This window comes from Coregonus clupeaformis, chromosome 16 (genome assembly GCF_020615455.1).
Source record: "Coregonus clupeaformis isolate EN_2021a chromosome 16, ASM2061545v1, whole genome shotgun sequence".
NCBI lineage: Eukaryota > Metazoa > Chordata > Actinopteri > Salmoniformes > Salmonidae > Coregonus > Coregonus clupeaformis.
Genome location: NC_059207.1, coordinates 260,667 through 282,954, shown reverse-complemented (window position 1 = coordinate 282,954; position 22,288 = coordinate 260,667). Strand labels below are relative to the sequence as shown.

General features: G+C 45.1%; 1 protein-coding gene across 1 annotated transcript in view; it reads left to right on the top strand.

Moving 5' to 3' along the window:
• The first annotated feature begins 11,454 nt into the window (after positions 1 to 11,454).
• The window catches only part of LOC121551860 (cAMP-dependent protein kinase type I-beta regulatory subunit-like), a 56,696-nt gene continuing 45,862 nt past the window's right edge, over positions 11,455 to 22,288 (top strand). The window contains exons 1-3 of the mRNA XM_045225823.1: positions 11,455 to 11,540; positions 11,850 to 11,863; positions 17,883 to 17,929. Of these exons, the coding sequence (XP_045081758.1) occupies positions 11,455 to 11,540; positions 11,850 to 11,863; positions 17,883 to 17,929 (147 nt within the window). The remainder of the gene's footprint in view (positions 11,541 to 11,849; positions 11,864 to 17,882; positions 17,930 to 22,288) is intronic.

The following is a 22,288-nucleotide window of genomic DNA, read 5'->3' as shown; positions in this document are numbered from 1 at the left end:
TATTTGACCAAGAAGGAGAGTGATGGAGTGCTGCATCAGATGACCTGGCCTCCACAATCACCCAACCTCAACCCAATTGAGATGGTTTGGGATGAGTCAGACGGCAAAGTGAAGGAAAAGCAGCCAACAAGTGCTCAGCATATGTGGGAACTCCTTCAAGACTGTTGGAAAAGCATTCCAGGTGAGGCTGGTTGAGAGAATGCCAAGACTATGCAAAGCTGTCATCAAGGCAAAGGGTGGCTATTTGAAGAATCTCAAATCTCAAATATAGTTTGATTTGTTTAACACTTTTTTGGTTACTACATGATTCCATATGTGTTATTTCATAGTTTTGATGTCTTCACTATTATTCTACAATGTAAAAATAAAGAAAAACCCTTGAATGAGTAGGTGTGTCCAAACATTTGACTGGTACTGTATATACTGTATTCTATACTATTCTGCCGCTCTGACATTGCTCGTCCATATATTTATTTATGTATTCTTAATTCCATTGCTTTACTTAGATTTGTGTGTATTGGATATATGTTGTGAAATTGTTAGATATTACTGCACTGTTGGAGCTAGAAACACAAGCATTTCGCTACACCCGCAATAACATCTGCTAAATATGTGTATGTGACTGATACAATTTTATTTTATTATTTGATTTGATACATGCTTTATGTTAGATATATTTTTTTGCAGAACGTTGGTGGAGCGCCACAGCGATGCATCTCTCCAACAGCACCCTGGAGAGGAACGCTGGGAATGTACAAGTATTTGGCTCCCATGCCTTTGACAAAGTGGCCACTGCTTATCACAGGGCGGCATCAGCGCTCACCTATACTGAACAAAAATATAAACGCAACATGCAACAAATTCTACGATTTTACTGCGTTACAGTTCATATAAGGAAATCAGTCAATTGAAATCAATTCATCTATGGATTTCACATGACTGGAAATACAGATATGCATCTGTTGGTCACAGATACCTTTAAAAACAATGGGCCTCACAGTGGGTTTTAGGATCTCGTCACAGTATCTGTGCATTAAAATTGCCATTGATGAAATGCAAATGTGTTCGTTGTCTGTAGCTTATGCCTGAACATACCATAACCCCACTGCCATCATAGGGCAGGCACTCTGTCACAACGTTGACATCAGCAAACCGCTCACCCACACGACGCCTTACACGTGGTCTGCGGTTGTGAGGCCGGTTGGAGTACTGCTAAACTCTCTAAAACGACTTTGGAGGCAGCTTATGCTAGAGAAATTAACATTCAAGTATCTGGCAACAGCTCTGGGGGACATTCCTGCAGTCATCATGCCAATTGCAGGCACTCTCAAAACTTGAGACATCTGTGGCATTGTGTTGTGTGACAAAATTGTACATTTTAGAGTGGCCTTTTATTATCCCCAGCACAAGGTGCACCTGTGTAATGATCATGCTGTTTAATCAGCTTCTTGATATGCCACACCTGTCAGGTGGATGGATTATCTCAGCAAAGGAGAAATGCTCACTAACAGGGATGTATACAAATTTGTGCACAACATTTGAGATAAATAAGCTTTTTGTGCATATGGATAATTTCTGGGATCTTTTATTTCACCTCATGAAACATGGGACCAACACTTTACATGTTGTGTTTATATTTTTGTTGTGTAAAAAGCCCATATGCCACTGGTTGAAATAAATTGCAATTGTTTTTGGCCAGAATTATGTGAGGTTTTATGTGTTGTTGGAGATGCCCCTTGGTCAGTTTAGCTCAGAAAATGCTGCCCTTGTCAATCTGCCGGCTGCCTAATGAGTGGCGGGCCCTGAGGGTGAGAGCACAAAGGGATAGGTCAACGAGTGATATATGCTTCAGTAAGGTTGGCTTCTTAGCAATGGTTATCATTGATCAACTTGTCAACTGTACCGCAGAAATATAATGTAAATCACAGAAAATAGATGTTGTGGTGGCAGCTGCAGAGAAGTACTTGGGTGTATGAGATTTGACTTCAGAAGAGTTACAGCGTGTGTTGAGTGGTGGTGTCCAGTCCTCCTAGGCCGTTGGGATGGTACAGGGGCCGATAGGGTCAAAGTAGTGGAATGGGGTAGTGGGTTTTTTAATGAATGTAGGGTTAGTTGGAAGGGTTTCCTCCACGCCCCATTTTGTATCACAAAGTATAATGGATTTATATTATAGTCCAGTTGGTGGCGATAATGCAACATATTGGAAGCCAACCGCTGTTAAACCCCACCGAAGAAAAATAAGAAACTGCTTAGCAATTTCGACGCATGCCTCGGAGCTCGATATGAAACGCAACATCACTAATGAAATGTAACCAACCGCTTCAATTGCTACCAGCAAAATCAGACAAACCTGTTGGGTATAGAATAGCACAAAACACTTCGATGGTTTTACCCGCACCCCTTCTGGTGGGATACAAAACACACAGAGAAAATGGCGGAACTTCAGAAGGAGGCAGGACTGCCCCAAACCATCCAGGAGAACCGAAATGAAGACGAGCCGGGCAATTTAAAGGTAACAGAATGGCTCTGAGACCTCCGATTTTCACATTAAAAGAACAGAGATGCTGGATCCGACTTTTTCTGTGGTCTTTAGTCCGGTGATGGCTAGAAGGTATCCAGCTTTTGTAAAATTAACGTCAGATTTGACTTTTCGTAGTAGGTTAGGAAAATTTACGCAGCAGGTTAGGGTTAGCTAAAATGCCAAAAACTATACTTTTTATGTTAATTAGACTTGTCCCTTTAGTCCGGAAAAGTACAGATCCCGAGCGTCCCGAAGCTTCTGCGCATGTGGTATCACTTTATACGCAGGTGTATATTTTCTATGCACAGAGAGCAGGCGAATGGTGCTCGTTTAATAAAGTTAGATCAAAGCTGAACGTCTGCAAGATTACATAATATTCACAGTATTCTACAGAACCGAATATAATAGGCTAGAACAACGTTACTGGTCTTACATTAACATTACACTATGCTATTATTCGGTTATGTAGAATACCTGATTTATAATGTGATCTTGCAGACATTGATTGAGCTTTGATCAAACTTTATTAAAGGAGTACCATTCGCTTGAGTAGCCTGTTCTCTATGGAAGGAGAATAATACACATGGGCTGACTTAGTGATTTGGAGGCCCCAGTCAGAGGGCAGTCTATAGAAATGCATATTGTATCCCCCTAGAGTCTAAGGGCCCAGGGCTGGATTTCTACTAAGCTAACATGGAATTGTTTTAAGATGGCCATACCAAGGATCATTTAGATATTTGATTTAGAATTTTAGGACACCAGTAGGTATAAAAAAAAAAGAATTAAAAAAAGTATTTGATTAAATATTGAATTTAGCCTTACTGCTACAAGACCAGAGAAATGCATTGAATAACATATTAATACATGGAAAAACAGATGGTAAAACATTTTAATCAAAAGGAAGTATGTTTTGGTGTCTGTCCTATATCTGAGCGATATAAGAAAGCTCAGGGGGGAAAAATATATTTTCCAGTGGAATTGCCTGTATACCTTTTTTTACGTGGAAATGCCCTATTCACTTCCATTCATTTTTCGGGCCGGTACCGGGTTACCTTCAGATGAGTCCTGTGACACCGTTCGGACACTACAGAAGTTTTCGGATTTTCGGGATGTCTCTTGGTCTGACAAACTCAGCTGTAGCTCGGCCACCTTCCACCGCAGGTGCAGAAGGCCGACGTCGGCAGATGTGGTGGATTGATTGAGACGCAGCCCATGTAAAAATATATATCGCTAGCTTATGCCCAGCTCATGCCCCTTAATGACGTGAGGCCTGAGGCAATTGCTTCTTCTGCCTAATGGTAAGTCTGCCAGTGTGCGCAGAACATGATCTGCACATGCGCAGAAGCTTCTGGAAGCTCCGGATCTTTTCTTTTCCAGACTAAAGATCCCGAAAAAGTCGGATCCGCAGCCACAGCCTTAAAAGTATGCCAAACAAAAACCATTACTTTTAACAATTTTCACAGAAAATTGGACAAAAACACATTTACTCGAAGAACAGTGCAGATGTATAGTTTGGTAACAGAATGACGGTAAAATGTGACGTTTTCCAAAAACTCTTAAATATCTACTCCGAATTAAGATCAAAACATGTCTGCAGAAAGAATGGGTTGTTAGCTATGATATTAAGCCTCGAGTTTGAAAAAATCTCTTGATTATTGAACTACAGTAAGTGAAGGGCATTCACACCCGGTAACAGAATGATGGAACAGAATTACATCACGGGTCCCTCATCTGTACTATACTGAAATACATAATTATGAATGTCATTCTTTTTCATGATGTATCCTGAATAGGTGCACAAAGGTAGAAATGTGTAATATCTTCCTTTGCGTGTTTGGGTATTAAGCCTATTCTACACACTGGCTATTATTCTAATGAGGTCCTCAAACAAGACCACATTTGGTTGGTCCGGACCTTACCTAATATGTACCAATCACAGAAGTCTGTTTCACAAGTTTGGACATCACAGTAGAGTACACTTCAGTACATACATTACAGTGTTGGTCGTTCTTCAGTGTGTGAGAGGGCTGGTTACAGTAAATGGAAAGAGGGGGCTCATGGGTAGGTGTCAGTAAGAGCCGGGAGAGGTGACATTAACTGGAGAGAGAGACAGGGAGAAAGAGAGGGAGGGTTTGTCCAGACTGTTTTCACACTCTTGCTTTGACCACCACGTGAAAGAGAATGAAAAACAGTTATAGCAGTATTCCAGTGGAAGGGAGGACAGTAGCAGGTGACCCAACTGTGGTTTGTGACTACTATGAATTCCCATTGCAGCCAATTTAGTTGCAGTCATTCTGTTATAATTTGATTGGTAATTCTGTGCCTTAATAGATAAAAAATGGACTCTTTTAGCTTTCATTTGACACCAAATTCAATGTGCTCCTATGAACTTCACATGCTAGTGCTCATGGGGCTTTTTACATGGAAATGTCCACTACTACTACTGTCAATGAACCTTCTCTAGCCTAGATCACTAGCCTATACAATCAATATGCTATATCATGGTGATCTCTAGACCTAATGACAAATAAATCATTATCATGTTGATACTGCTAGGTATTTCAAATGATTAGACCGAGCTACTACTGTAAAGATGTCGACCTCAGTTATTTGTTTAGCTATTTATTGTAAACTCAGCAAAAAAACAAACGTCCCTTTTTCAGGACCCTGTCTTTCAAAGATAATTTGTACATTTCCAAATAACTTCACAGATCTTCATTGTAAAGGGTTTAAACACTGTTTCCCATGCTTGTTCAATGAACCATAAACAATTAATTAACATGCACTTATGGAACGTTCGTTAAGACACTAACAGCTTACCGACGGTAGGCAATTAAGGTCACAGTTATGAAAACTTAGGACACTAAAGAGGCCTTTCTACTGACTCTGAAAAACACCAAAAGAAAGATGCCCAGGGTCCCTGCTCATCTGCGTGAACGTGCCTTAGGCATGCTGCAAGGAGGCATGAGGACTGCAGATGTGGCCAAGTCAATAAATTGCAATGTCCGTACTGTGAGACGCCTAAGACAGCGCTACAGGGAGACAGGACGGACAGCTGATCGTCCTCGCAGTGGCAGACCACGTGTAACAACACCTGCACAGGATCGGTACATCCAAACATCACACCTGCGGGACAGGTACAGGATGGCAACAACAACTGCCCGAGTTACACCAGGAACACACAATCCCTCCATCAGTGCTCAGACTGTCCGCAATAGGCTGAGAGAGGCTGGACTGAGGGCTTGTAGGCCTGTTGTAAGGCAGGTCCTCATCAGACATCACCGGCAACAATGTCGCCTATGGGCACAAACCCACCGTCGCTGGACCAGACAGGACTGGCAAAAAGTGCTCTTCACTGACGAGTCGCAGTTTTGTCTCACCAGGGGTGATGGTCGGATTCGCGTTTATCGTCGAAGGAATGAGCGTTACACCGAGGCCTGTACTCTGGAGCGGGATCGATTTGGAGGTGGAGGGTCCGTCATGGTCTGGGGTGGAGTGTCACAGCATCATCGGACTGAGCTTGTTGTCATTGCAGGAAATCTCAACGCTGTGTGTTACAGGGAAGACATCCTCCTCCCTCATATATAATATAATATAATATAATATGCCATTTAGCAGACGCTTTTATCCAAAGCGACTTACAGTCATGCGTGCATACATTTTTTTTTTTTGTGTATGGGTGGTCCCGGGGATCGAACCCACTACCTTGGCGTTACAAGCGCCGTGCTCTACCAGCTGAGCTACAGAGGACCTCATGTGGTACCCTTCCTGCAGGCTCATCCTGACATGACCCTCCAGCATGACAATGCCACCAGCCATACTGCTCGTTCTGTGCGTGATTTCCTGCAAGACAGGAATGTCAGTGTTCTGCCATGGCCAGCGACGAGCCCGGATCTCAATCCCATTGAGCACGTCTGGGACCTGTTGGATCGGAGGGTGAGGGCTAGGGCCATTCCCTCCCAGAAATGTCCGGGAACTTGCAGGTGCCTTGGTGGAAGAGTGGGGTAACATCTCACAGCAAGAACTGGCAAATCTGGTGCAGTCCATGAGGAGGAGATGCACTGCAGTACTTAATGCAGCTGGTGGCCATACCAGATACTGACTGTTACTTTTGATTTTGACCCCCCCCCCTTTGTTCAGGGACACATTATTCAATTTCTGTTACTCACATGTCTGTGGAACTTGTTCAGTTTATGTCTCAGTTGTTGAATCTTGTTATGTTCATACAAATATTTACACATGTTAAGTTTGCTGAAAATAAACACAGTTGACAGTGAGAGGACGTTTCTTTTTTTGCTGAGTTTATATGCTATCTATTCTAATTTGGACTTTAACCGTAATGAAAAGTAGGCTATATTATCTATTACAGAATTAATGTTGTTTTAGAGAACAGAGACGATAGGCCTACTAGTAATTCTGCAATTTTTAAATGTGGTATTTCCAGGCAGAGGAGATGGACACCCCAGAAGACCTGCAAGATGACAACCTGATCAAGCGGGAACACTTCCACAGTTCTAATAATGAGAAGCAAGATGGACATTTGGCAGTTAGGAGGAATGTAATATTAGAACGAACTAAATTCATGAGTCACTGGCCAGCCAGCTGAGTACACAGAGCACCAGCTGGCCAAATCCACCTTGTCAACACAACTTTTATACACCATCATTACATCATCAAATACCTAGGAGTCACTCCACCAACACCACCTCCTCTACACCATACATAACACCGCCACCCACTCCCACCACCACTCATCACCACCCTCCCTCTACCACCTCTACCTCCACTACCACCACACCACCTCCTCTACCACTCCCTACCTCCACCACCACCACCACCACCCCCCTATCACCTCTATCCACTACCACCACCACCCACCACCTCCCACCCACCTCTACCTCCACCACCACCACCACCCACCTCCTCTACCACCTCTACCTCCACTACCACCACCACCAATCTCCTCTACCACTCTTACCTCCACCACCACCACCACCACCTCCTACACCACCTCTACCTCCACCACCACCACACCACCACCTCCTCTACAAACACACCACCTCCACCACCACAACCACCTCCCCTAATGATATAATCACATTGGACCTCAACAAATCGTTCACCACCACCCACAACCTCACACCAAACAAATACAGCCTCACCACCACCACCACCACCTCCTCAACACCTCAACTCCACCACCACCACCACCACCTCCTACACCACCAATACCTCCACCACCACCACCACCACCTTCCCCCTACAACTCTACCTCCACCACCACCACCACCACCCCCCCCTCCACCACCTCCTACCTCCACCACCACCACCCCCCTACCACCTCTACCTCCACCCACCACCACCACCACCTCCTCTACCACCTCCACCAACTACCTCCACCAGCACCACCTCCCTCTACCACCTCACCCCCACCACCACACCACCAACCACCACCACCACCCCTACCACCCTATCCACACCACCACCACCACCCCCCCAACTACCTCCACCATCACCACCACCACCCTCCTCTACCACCTCCACCACCACCTCCACCACCACCACCACCACCCCCCCACACCACCAGTGTGTGTAAATGATAGGTATACACTAGGTTCTGGAGGCCAGTCTGTGTGTGAAATCATCCCTCCCACACACACATCTGTACTGCGCATTCACATTCTACACTTTAGAAAAAAAGGTTAAAAGGGTTCTTCGGCTGTCCCGATTAGGAGAACCTTTTGCAGTTAGAATTTTTTGGGTTCATGTAGAACCCCCTGTAGAAAGTGTACACATGGAACCCAAAATGATTCACCTGGAACCAAAACGTTACCTGGAACCAAAAAGGGGTTTTAAATGGATATCGATGGGGAAACCGAAGATAGAAGATATTTAGAAAATTTAAAGTGTATAGAATCAGTACATATTACTAGCACGTGACACACACACACACACACACACACACACACACACACACAACACACACACACACACACACACACACACACACACACAGAATACAGTATAGTAACCTGTGGATCCTGTAGCTCTGTATGTTTTGATATTCAGTATTTATTGTTATTATATATGTATTATATAGTTTAATATAAGCTGATGGTATGAGTTGATTAAATAAATAAATATGGGAGAGAGAGAGGAAGGAGGAAGGGAGAGAGAGAGAGAGGTAGAGAGCGTGAGAGAGAGACAGAGGGAGGGAGGGAGAGAGGGAGAGAGAGAGAGGGGCAAATAGAGAGTGAGGGAAAGGGAGAGAGAGAAGAAGAGAAGAGAGAAGAGAGAGAGGGGTAGGGAGTAAATGAAGAGAGGGAAGGAGAGACAGGGAGGATTGAATGAGTAAGATAAAAATAGAGGAGGGAAGGATATTTTCTGTCCCAGCCTCCATCCCCACTTAGCTTTTTATCTGCAGAATGCCATGCATTTAAACAACCTGTTTAGTGTGCGTGCAGAACTAACCAACACCAGATAAATGACACTGAGCGTAGTGACAACCCTGACTCAGGAGTAGACGAATATAGTAAATGTAAATCTGTCTCCATCCATTTAGTCTAATATGTAACGGTATATGGCATGGATAATTTGTGGATTCATCATCCATTTTGTGATATATACGAATTGACAGACAATATGTAGAATTTGCAATAGAATGATAGTTATGAATCAAATGTTGAGTAAGTAGTAGGAGAAGAGGTTGGGGTTAGAGTAGTTTAAAGGGTTAGGGTTAGGGGAAAGGTTAGCTAACATGCTAAGTAGATGCAAAGTAGTAGAAAGTTGTAAGTAGTTGCAAAAGTTAATAATTAGCAAGAATTTTCTGTGATGATATTAACACAACCTGTTGCTAGATTCGTATAAACACATCCAAAACAACAACCAACCACCCTTTATTTTTGCCGTAGCCCCTTTACACTATCGCAATAACGGGTTGAAAATGGCAGATTTGGGCACTGATAAATGCCTACATTTGGAATGAGTGGCGGCACAGAACATACAATATGACGCAGCGTGGGTAAGGAATGGGTTTTGATGAACGCTCTGAAAATTTACGCACACCCACCGAATGTACTCATGACTCCTTTCTTATGCGCACCAAAATGATGATCTGTTTCTGAATTTCATTGTGAAATCCTAACACTGTAATATCGTATTTTTATGATTTATTACTCGTGGTTGGCATAAGAACCGGTTAAATGATGCCCACCTGACCAGATTGGGATTTATAATGGAAAAATGTTTGATTAGTAAAACAATATAATTGTGTGATGGGATGAGGGTTGTGGTCAAACAAAACAAACAAGTTGTCTTGCTCTATTTCCTCAACGGCACTGCTAGGAAAGCTAAAAAAATCTTATAGCCGAAGACCTTCTTTGAGTATAAAAGTGCATTGAAATTATTAAAATCAAATCAAATCAAATAAAAGTAGGTCATATAGATATTTACAGATGTTATTGCGGGTGTAGTGAAATGTGTGTTCTAGCTCAACCGAACTATGCACACTTTGGAGACAACAGTTAGTCTCAGCAAACTCTTGTATTTGTTTGTTTATGTTGCTCCTACCCACATTTTCAGGAATATTTGTATCATGTTACTGGAATGTGCAGAATCAAAATTTTCAGATTTTGTATAACAGATGTGGCGAAAAGTACAAAATGTAAAATACACATAAAATCAACACAACAGGTAATGTTTGGATTAGTTTGTCAGGTGAACTGTTGTGTCCTCACCTTCAGTCAATCATTTTCCCATCATCTCAAACTGTTCCCTTTTGATTGTTACTATGGTTAGTGCATAGTGCTTTTATTTTTCTTCTTTAAGAAACATTTACTAAGCCCTATGGATATAGGCAAATTCCCATGAGTGTAAAGGGTTAAGTAACCTTCTGTCTTATAGTAACCATACAAACCATACCAAACATATCATACTAATTTGAGTGTTCGAGGATTTATTCTATATTATGTTAGTTATGATACCAGGCTGGTGCTGCAGAGTCACGCCCAGTTTCCTCATGTGGCTCTGAACACAGACGCACACACACATACACTGTTAAAATGTACCAGCTGCAACAAACACGTTTTTTAGTTTTGTTAGCCACTCTTTTAAAGAGCCAGTAGAAGTTTAGCTGCTCCTTTGATGGAGTGAGTGAAAAAGGGAACAAGCAGACAAAGGTATACACAGGCTCGACAGAGGGGAGTGACTTGGTAGTGACACAGGCAGGACAGACCACTGGGTGAAGGGGGGGGGTGGAGGGGGACTGGTGGCCCTAAACAGAAGACGTGGGGGGAAGGAGGTGGAGGAGGGGGGGGGTGGGAGGGTGGGGGGTGGGAGGAGGAGGTGGGAGGGGAGGAGGGGGTGGTGGTGGGGAGGAGGTGGGAGGTGGGAGGAGGGGGGTGGTGGGAGGAGGAGGTGGAGAGGGGGTGGTGGGGAGGAGGAGGTGGGAGGGGGAGGGGGTGGGGTGGGAGGAGGAGGGGAGGTGGAGGGGGGGGGGGAGGAGGGGGAGGGGGAGGAGGGTGGTGGTGGGGGGAGGAGGAGGTGGGAGGTGGGAGGAGGGCTGGGGGTGGTGGGAGGAGGAGGTGGAGGTGGAGGAGGGTGGTGGTGGGGGGAGGAGGAGGTGGAGGTGGACGAGGGTGGGGGTGGTGGTGGGAGGAGGAGGTGGAGGAGGTGGTGGTGGTGGAGGAGGAGGTGGAGGTGGACGAGGGTGGTGGTGGGGAGGAGGAGGATGGAGGTGGAGGAGGAGGGTGGTGGTGGTGGAGGTGGGTGAGTGGAGGGTGGTGGTCTAAACAGGTAGTTTAGTTTTACAGTATGATCCTCCTCTCCCCTCCACCTGTCAACAACAGGTGTGGGTGGTAGGCAGCTACTAGTATTTTAAAAAAAATATTGGTTGAGTGACTGCATGTGTGTTTTACGTAGTGTGGTGGATCAGGATGTGTGTGTTGGACAGTGTGGAGTTGATGACAGAGGCCCAGATGGATTGTGGGAGCTGGTGTGATGATGATGATGGCGATGAAGGGTTAGCGGTCTGCTTGTCCAGGTGTGTATTGGAAGTGGTTGGGCTGGGGGCTGAGGTGCTGTGTGTGTGTGCGGGTCATGAGAGTGTTGGCACCGGGTTGTTTGCAGTGATCCCCAAAAGGAGATGACAGCACTAACGTGTTGAAGGTTTCTCAATGTACACATGTGGTGAAAAAAGGTGAGGGTGTGTGTGTGTGTGGCGGACGTATGGCAATACTAACCCCGTTCCCCCTTTCTCTCTCTCTCTCTCTCCGCCTCCTCCATAGTGAATATTTGATGCATGTTCCCTGTATGCACATTGGGGAGAGAGGTCATCTCAGCAAGGTTTGTGAACATAAGATAATGTGTTAACTCTGTAATACACACATGTATGAACACATAGTAGACCTACTGTAGTACTCGAAACACTGAACCCTATATTGCCACACACACACACACACACACACACACACACACACACACACACACACACACACACACACACACACACAGACGGAAGTTCGCAGACATGCAGTATGACTGTACTCCCTCTCTTTCTACCAGATATCAGTGTGACTTCCTCCCCCAGTCTGACGGTTGTCACTAGTTACCACAGCCACAAAGTCCAAATTGGCAATATGGAAAAATTCATGAAAACAAACACTCGCTTTTTTGTCTTAATTTAAGGTTAGGTTTAGGCATAAGGTTAGAGTGTGGTTAAGGGGGTAGGGTTTAGGTTTAAATCAGATTTTAAGAAGATAAATTTTAGAAATAGGGGGGTTATGACTTTTGTGGCTGTGCCAGCTAGTGAGACCCAGTTAACCGACAGTCAATTCAGTTTAGACATCCCATAGCCTTTGAAGCTGAATAGAGCCAATCTTGGTCAGACTGATTTTTGGGGGTCTCCTATCAAACACAGACACAGAGAAACAAACAGTAATCAGCACACTACTGTAAATCTCACACACACATACAGACAGACACAAACAGATTAAGCTACACATTGGCACAAGTAGAGACAGACAAAACACACAGTATAGAGTAGACTTAGGCAATAGGCACACATATAGGCACATGTACACACCACCCTCTCCCCTCCCTCCTCCCCCAGACAGGGTGGGGGTGTACTTTACACTATCGTCCTAATTTGGTGATAACAGGGAGGGGGGTGAAGTGAGAGTGAGAGAGGGAGAGAGAGAGAGTCCCTGCTGACGGTGTGATATAGCTATAGTAATTACTACAGTGATACAACAGACGGATGTACTGTTCACTGTTGACTCTGCTGCAGCTCAGCATATGAGTGAGGGGCTGCTACTGTGTTACACCAAATATATCTATGGTTTAACAGTATATATATACAGTTGAAGTCGGAAGTTTACATACACTTAGGTTGGAGTATTAAAACTTTTTTAAACCACTCCACAAATTTCTTGTTAACAAACTATAGTTTTGGTAAGTCGGTTAGGACATCTACTTTGTGCATGACACAAGTCATTTCCAACAATGTTTAAGACAGATTATTTACTTATAATTACTGTATCACAATTCCAGTGGGTATAAGTTTGATAACTAAGTTGACGGTGCTTTAAACAGCGAAAATTCCAGAAAATGATGTATGGATTTAGAAGCTTTGATAGGCTAATTGACATCATTTGAGTCAATTTTGAGGTGTACGTGGATGTAGTTCAAGGCCTACCTTCAAACTCAGTGCCCTTTTTGAATCATGGGAAAATAAAAGAAACTCAGCCAAGACCTCAGAAAAAATGGTAGACCTCCACAAGTTGGTTATCCTTGGGAGCAATTTCCAAACGCCTGAAGGTAACATCGTAAAACAATAGTAGAAGTATAAACACATGGGACCACGAAGGTATATGCTCAGAAGGAGACGTGTTCGTCTCCTAGAGATGAACGTATTTCGGGGTGAAAAGTGCAAATAATCCCAGAACAACAGCAAAGGACCATGGAAGATGTTGGAGGAAACAGGTACAAAAGATCTATATCACAGTAAAACAAGTCTATATCGACATAACGAAAGGGCTCAGCAAGGAAGAAGACACTGCTCAAAACCGCCATAAAAATGCCAGATACGGTTTGCAACTGCACATGGGGACAAAGATCAGATCTCTTTTGGAGAAATGTCTCTGGTCTGATGAAACAAAAATAGAACTCTTTGGCAGAATGACCATCGTTATGTTTGGAGGAAAAAGGTGGTGGCTTGCAGGCCGAAGAACACCATCCAACGTGAAGCACGGGTGCAGCATCATGCGTGGGGGTGTTTGTGGGAGGGACAGGTGCACTTCACAAAATAGATGGATATGAGGAAAAAATATGTGGATAATTGAAGCAACATCTCAAGACATAGTAGGAAGTTAAAGCTTGGTCGCAAATGGGTCCAAATGGACAATGATCCCAATCATACTTCCAAAGTTGTGGCAAAATGTTTAAGGACAACAAAGTCAAGGTATTGGAGTGGAAGCTATCACAAAGCCCGACCTCAACCCTATAGAAAATGTGGGCAGAACTGAAAAGCGTGTGTGAGCACGGAGGCCTACAAACCTGACTCCAGTTACACCAGCTCTGTCAGGAGGAATGGGCTAAAATGCACCCAACCTATAGTGGAAAGTTGTGGAAGGCTATCAAACGCTTTGACCTAAGTTAAACTTCTGACCCACTGGGAATGTGATGAAAGAAATAAAAGCTGAAATAAATCATTTCTCAATATTTGACATTTCACATTTCACAAGTGGTGATCCTAACTGACCTAAGACAGGGAATATTTAATAGGATTAAATGTAGGAATTGTGAAAACTGAGTTTAAATGTATTTGGCTAAGGTGTATGTAAACTTCCGACACTCAACTGTATACAGTATAAAAACTAGTGTACAAAGACATTAACACTGCTCTTTCCATGACATAGATGACAGGAATCCAGGTGACTGCATAGGATCCCTATTGATGTCACTTGTTAAATCCACTTCAATCATTGTAGACGGAAGGGGAGCGAGAGCAGGTTAAATAAGGATTGTTAAGCCTTGAGGAAATTGGGAAATGGATTGTGATTTGTATTAGAGGGTGAATGGGAAGACAAAATATTTAAGTGCCTTTGAATGGATGTAGTAGGTGCCAGGCGCACCGGCGGTTTGAGTGTGTCAACAACTGCAACGCTCAACAGTTTTCTGTGTGTATCAAGAATGGTCCACCACCCAAAGGACATCCAGCCAACTTGACACAACTGTAGGATGCATTGACTCAACATGGGCCAGCATCCCTGTGGAATGCTTTCGACACCTTGTAGAGTCCACGCCCGACGAATTGAGGCTGTTCTGAGGGGCAAAAGGGGTGCGAACTCAATATTAGGAAGGTGTTCCTAATGTTTTGTACACTCAGTGTATATAATGGACTATCCAGGTATGACTAAACTGTTATCCTGATGTAACATGGTGGCCTAGCCTAACAGGTGGCCAAGCTTATCTTCTAATCTGCTGCATTTCAAATGTTGGATCAACCACTCTCTGTGTTAGCAAGGAATTAGTGTCCGGGCATCTGCATAATTAAGGCACCTTCTAATATTCACATCTAGGCTAGTTTCAACACTTTCTATTTGCTGTGATTTGAGGTTGGAAATTGAGGTTGAAAATGCCCTCAAAATGACCCGAGCTCTCACAAAAGCAAGAACACACAATGTCAGAGAAGAGCGCCTCAGGCAGATCTTAAAATGCTCTAATTATACTACAGTATTTAAGTAAAAGGTACAGATGAAGGATCTTCATTTGATCACCCTGTTGCAGGAGAACGTCCCTGCATTGCAGGAAATGTAAAACTTGTAATGTATTTGTGGTTTTAAAAGGCTTCTGAAAGTTTGTAATTTCCACTTTGAAATTTCTGACTTGATTTTCCTTACGAAAAATGTATCAACCCCTACAAAAATGTCCATTAATTATAAACCACATAATAATTCAAATGTTCTGTTGCTGCAGGATAATTTTTCCTGCTGTAGCAAACTGGCTCAAATTAAGATCCTACATCTATACAAATACAGGCATACACAGTATATCAAAAGACTCGATACAACACCACAGTAACAGTTTGTTTGCTGTAAAAAGACTGTACTGGTATTCCTCGAGTCGTTGGAGTGCATATAGCATTCCAGCCAGGTGACACAAAGCAAACGTGAGGCCGGGGATGCAGTCCTTTTGAAAGACAGTCAAAGAACCTTGGCAGCAATGCTTGTTACAATTACCCTATGTTGAAACAAGGTCTTTCTTACTGTGTGTGTTGGAGTGCCTCGACCTGAATGTGTCTGTGTGTGTGTGTTTGTGTGTGTGCGCACGTGTGCATGCGTGTGTATGCGCTCAATTTTGTGTGTGTCTTTGTCAAATATTTGCCGCGCTCTTGAGGCTCAGGGTTCTGCTAGAAGGGAGAACAAAGACTCAGAGCCCAGGTGATAAAAGACAGGAAGAGTGGGAGAGAATAGGAGAGATGGATGAGAGAATGAGGGAATGAAAGAAAGACAGAGAGAGATGAAAGAGGAGAGAGAGATAGCTGAAGGAGGCCGGCCAGGTTGAAGCAGGTTGGATGGAGGGACAGAGAGGACGCCCCTCTCCCCTCTCCACTGATAAATGTGTGTGATGAACGACTCTAGCCTCTTCACACAGTGTTCATTAGCTGGATGAACTCCTGTGAACCCTCAGCACGGGGGAGCCTCCAGCCTTTCAACTCCTCACACACACACATAGTTACACACACACATGCATACACTTGCACAGGGACAGACACCCGACACACACATACGCACAGCCACACACATATCAAATCAAATCCAATTGTATTGGTTGCGTACACATGCGCACACACACTCACTGTCTCTCCCCCACCATGCACACACGTGTACCCCCTACATGTGTGTGTTCTCATTACGGAGGGAGTGTGAGAAGGCAGTGCTCTTCTCTTCCCTGTGATTAGCCTATAGCTAACACACACACACACACACACCAGCACCCCCCACCCCACACTGCACACACAAACAGGCGTTAATGGAACTAAGTGTTTTTGCTGATTAGGTTTATATTTTTAACGAGGTTTATTGGCAGAGCCGGTGAAATATGTATTGTGGAGGAGGCTGAGGCAGGTTGTTGCCCTGGAAGCTGTTAGAGGCCCTCCGTTTAAATTACCTTAGAAAGAATAGAGAGATGGGTAAATACCCCTTTCTAAGAGGAGAGAAGAGAGAGAGAGAGAGAGAGAGAGAGAGAGAGAGAGAGAGAGAGAGAGAGAGAGAGAGAGAGAGAGAGAGAGAGAGAGAGAGAGAGAGAGAGAGAGAGAGAGAGAGAGAGAGAGAGAGAGAGAGAGAGAGAGAGAGAGAGAGAGAGAGAGAGAGAGAGAGAGAGAGAGAGAGAGAGAGAGAGAGAGAGAGAGAGAGAGAGAGAGAGAGAGAGAGAGAGAGAGAGAGAGAGAGAGAGAGAGAGAGAGAGAGAGAGAGAGAGAGAGAGAGAGAGAGAGAGAGAGAGAGAGAGACTAAGTTCCCAAAGTAAGGGCTTCTGGCTTGCATCCTTATTGGATTTCCCTGGAAGTGTTTGTGGGGGTGGGCAACGTGTGTTTATGTCTGTCTGTCTGCATGTCTGTCCGTCTCCTTGTCTGTCTTTCTGTGTGTGTGCATGTGTGTAAGCTCAACCATTATATTTTCCTCAGTATTATCCAGCCATTATGAATGGTGTAGATTGTGGGGGGGAAAGGTGGGGAAGACAGAAGTGCTTTATAAATGGCCCTAAGCTTTTAATACAATGCACTGTTTGCCCAGACATTTCTTTTTATTTTTTCTCAATGGGGGGTTTAAATCCATCAATTCACTATTGAGAAATACAGAGGGGGAGGGGTTAATGGCACATGCTTGACACATCATAGGTTAAGCCCCAGATATTTGCTGCTGCTCTCTCTCTCTCCCTCTCTCTCTCTCAATTCAATAGACTTTATTGACATGGCAAGTAAAATTACTTACATTGTCAAAGTATACATATAACAAAAAATGGTGGGACCAACAGCAATAATAATAGTAGTAGTGGGAAATGGGATTACCATTAACAGCAACTACAACAACAATATTAATGAGAATAACAATACATTAAAGCAATAGTAGTCGACCAATCTCAACATGACTGGAGAAGACACATTACATGCTATGAAAGCCAAAACAAAACAGGAAATATTATTGACATTACATTACACTTTTCACTGGCTGTCCCTCGGGTTGTGGCAGGAGGACACATATTTGGCTGCCAAAATTGCACATTCCCCTCTCTCTCTCTCTCTCTCTCTCTCTCTCTCTCTCTCTCTCACACTCACCCTTTTCTCTTACTCTCTCCTCTACAGGTGATGAAGGAGACAACTTCTATGTGATTGACCAAGGAGAAGTGGATGTAAGTTTCCCATTGGCTTATTCATTCCTTCCTCTCCACTCCCTACAACTCCCCAGGTCATTCTCAGTCAATTTACCTGGTAAAATAAGGGTTAATAAAAGCAGCAGTTTCCCAAACCTCTCTTCGAGTACCCCCAGCCAGTTCTCATTGGAAAGACAACATCTGAGAATTAGTAGCACACCTGATTCAACGAATCAAGAGCCACTTCTTCTGTTACACAGAGATAGAGAGCAATATGTGTCCTACCTACCTCTACCTCACACAGACCTACCTACCCCTACCTCACACAGACCTACCTACCCCCTACCTCACACAGACCTACCTACCTCTACCTCACACAGACCTACCTACCCCCTACCTCACACAGACCCACCTACCTCCACCTCACACAGACCTACCTACCCCTACTCACACAGACCTACCTACCTCTACCTCACACAGATCTACCTACCCCTACCTCACACAGACCTACCTACCCCTACCCACACAGACCTACCTACTCACCTCACACAGACCTACCTACCCCACCTCACACAGACCTACCTACCTCTACCTCACACAGACCTACCTACCCCACCTCACACAGACCTCACCTACCCCCACCTCACACAGACCTACCTACCCCCAACCTCACACAGACCCACCTACCCCTACCTCACACAGACCACCTACCCCCTACCTCACACGGACCTACCTACCCCTACCTCACACGGACCTACCTACCCCTACTTCACACGGACTCACCTACCCCTACCTCACAGACCTACCTACCCCATACCTCACACAGACTTTCCCTTCACCATCACAATAGGACACCCTCATTCATGCAGATCACCAAAGCTAAACACATACTTCACATTGGTCAAGTGTACTGCTGTTTGTGTTAGAGTGATGATGAGCACTGGCCTAGGATTTTTTCTGACTTCATTGACTGGCCTTTATGGTTAAAGCCAGACTTATGCAACCATCCAGATCATTTGAGATCATGCCAACAATAGCAGGTAGTGTTCAATCAGACCCTCAAACGAAGGTTGGTCGGCTTGGGTCCGGTCACGCTGGTGTGGGGCTCAGACACGCTCTGAACGACACACAATGAGAACAGTCAAAATACCTTTTTTGTTTTAGGAACCTGAGCGACAAAGAGATAGAGTTAAGTGGAGAGAGAAAAAAATAGAAAAATCTGATGGAAAGTCAAACAGGAAACAACCTTATCGGTTTATAGTGGAAGAGAGAGAGAGGGAGGGAGGGAGGGATGGATGGAGAGAGGGAGGGAGGGAGGGAGGGAGGGAGGGAGGGAGGGAGAGAGAGAAAGGGAGTGATAGGAGACGGCAGGTAACCAGAGAGGACTGGGTCCAGGTGGGCGAGCTCTGCCGGGAATATCGGAGAGCCCGGTCCGACCCAGACAGAGAGGGATGGAGGTGAAGGAGAGAGAGGGATAAGGGATAGAGGAGAGGGAGAGAGAGGGTTGGGGTGATGGTGCCCTGATACAGCAGGTCTACCACTGGTCCGGGTGGGCAAGCTCCGCCGAGCGTATCAGAGAGCCCAGTCAGACACAGACAGAGATGGATGGAGGAGTGGAGAGAGAGGGATAAGGGGTGGAGGAGAGGGAGAGAGAGGGATAAGGGGTGGAGGAGAGGGAGAGAGAGGGATAAGGGGGGAGGAGAGGGAGAGAGAGGGATAAGGGGTGGAGGAGAGGGAGAGAGAGGGATAAGGGGGTGGAGGAGAGGGAGAGAGAGGGATAAGGGGGTGAAGGAGAGGGAGAGAGAGGGATAAGGGGGTGGAGGGAGAGGGAGAGAGAGGGATAAGGGGGTGGAGGAGAGGGAGAGAGAGGGATAAGGGGTGGAGGAGAGGGAGGGAGAGGGATAAGGGGTGGGAGGGAGAGGGAGGGAGAGGGATAAGGGGTGGAGGAGAGGGAGGGGGAGAGGGATAAGGGGTGGAGGAGAGGGAGGAGAGAGAGGGTTGGGGCGATGGAGCCCTGATACAGCAGGTCTACCTACCACTGGGCAACATTAAAGGAATGGGAAAGATCGGCAGTAGCACAGTCTATTTATTTTTCTCTCTTATTAATTTGGGATTGATGGTGAGGGATGTAGACTCTTTCGTGGTCTCAAAGCGTCTGACAAGCTTTAGATTTTGGAGTGAACTATTAAGACAACGTCAAGCCAACACAGAGCTGAATGGTGACGGCAGCCAGACTGTGGAGAAAGGTTCTGTTCTATTAGTGCACATCGTAGCAAAACATTCTAAAAGGTTCTGCAACGGAAAACGAAAAGGAGCATTGGACAAATCCAGATATAGTCCTCGGCAGCAGGTAGCCTGGCGGTAGGAGCGTTGGACCAGTAACTGAAAGGTTGCTGGATCGAAACCCCGAGCTGACAAATCTGTGGTTCTGCCCCTGAGCAAGGCAGTTAACCCACTGTTCCCCAGGCGCTGATGATGTGGATGTCGATGAAGGCAGTCCTCTCACCTCTGATTCAGAGGGGGTTGGGTTAAATGTTGAGACACATTTCAGTTGAATGCATTCACTTGTGCAACTGACTTGGTATCCCCTGTTCCAGTCTGTTTTTTTTCCATTTGGTGCCTAATGAAGACAACCCAGTTCTTTCTGTAGATGGTTAAACACTGGTTCAGACAGGGATGTTTACCCAAGTCTCCCACAACTCCCTCTGCTATCTACAGTGTAAATCCCTGAGGGTTCTGTTTTAAAGACCGATAAGGGGGGTGATAGTGACTCAATGAAAGCATTCTATTGGAAGTACATTCCTCTTTTTGTCTTTAACCATCCTCTTTGTTTCATTCTGTCTCCCTATTCACTTGTTCTTACACCATTTTAAAGTAGTTCCTCTGTGATATGATAACTCTCAGTTTTCATAAAGAATGTCCTGTTCTTGATATCCTTATTATTACATAAGTCATTGTGTGTGTGGGGCAATTGATCTCATATGCCACACACACATGTACGCATGCACGGACACAACCTACACACACACACACACACACACACACACACACACACACACACACACACACATACTGTAACTTCAACATTGCTCCCTGCCAGAATCTAAATGTGTATCCCACCACACCCAATCACCTCCCTCCCTCCTCCCTCCCTCCTCCCTCCCCCCTCCCTCCCTCCCTCCCTCCACAGTAGAGTGAGAGAGATGGATATGTGAGTCACATAACCTCCCTCTCTCTCTCCTCGTCCCCCGTAATAAGCAGCAGTATCAGTCCTCTATCATATCACAGCGTGCTCCCAGAGGTGGTGGCTGGGGGATCAGCATCACATTCTGTCTGCCACCAGAGAATGTGGAGCATCCACTCCTGCCAAGCCCCTGTCAGCCTGCACTCCAGCTTCAGCAAGACCTGAGAGATGTGGCTTGGTGCAGATTCTCTCGTTTCTCTCTTTATACTCAATTATTTCTCTATTCGTCTCTCCTGCTCTCCCTCTCCTCGCCTCTCTCTCTCTCTCTCTCTCTCTCTCTCTCCCTCCTCTCCTCAATTTCAATTTCAATTTAAGGGCTTTATTGGCATGGGAAACGGTGTTAACATTGCCAAAGCAAGGGAAGTAGATAGTAAACAAAAGTGAAATAAACAATAAATATTAACAGTAAACATTACACTCAGAAGTTTCAAAAGAATAAAGACATTTCAAATGTCATATTCAGAGAGAGACATGTCAAATGTCTCTCTCTCTCTCTGTCTCTGTCTCTCTGTCTCTCTCTCTCTCTCTCTCCCCCTCTCTGTCTCTCTCTCTCTCTTCTCTCTCTGTCCCCCGCTCCTCTCTCTGTCTGTCTCTCCCTCTGTCTCTCTCTCTCCTCTCTCTCTCTCTCCTCTCTCTCTCTCTCTCTCTCTCTCTCGCTCTCTCTCTAGTCATCTGTCTCTCCTTCTTCACTCCATCACCCTCCATTGTCCCCTTTGCCTCTACATATCCTGTGTCAGCAGCCCAGCAGCCAAGGCCCCTGCTAGGCTAGTTACATGTAGGGGAACCACTTAAACAGAGCGCTCAGCTCAGGCTGTATGTGTGTGTGTGTGTGTGTGTGTGTGTGTATGAAACATCCCATCATAGCATCGGGCCCATTAAACTGTGGTGATGATGTTCTCATTAGGCATTATGCGGAATGTAACTCTACCACTGACTGGGGAGAAGTTAAACTGCTGCTGGTGTTAATGCCACACACACACACATGCAAGTGTGCGTACGCAGAAACACACACACACATACTAGTGCCTGCGCACACACACACACGCCGCACACACACATACAAGAGCACTAAAGCACACACCGCCTTCTCAGTCTGCTAAATGGCATATATTAGATAGAATTATATACAGTACCAGTCAAAGGTTTGGACACAG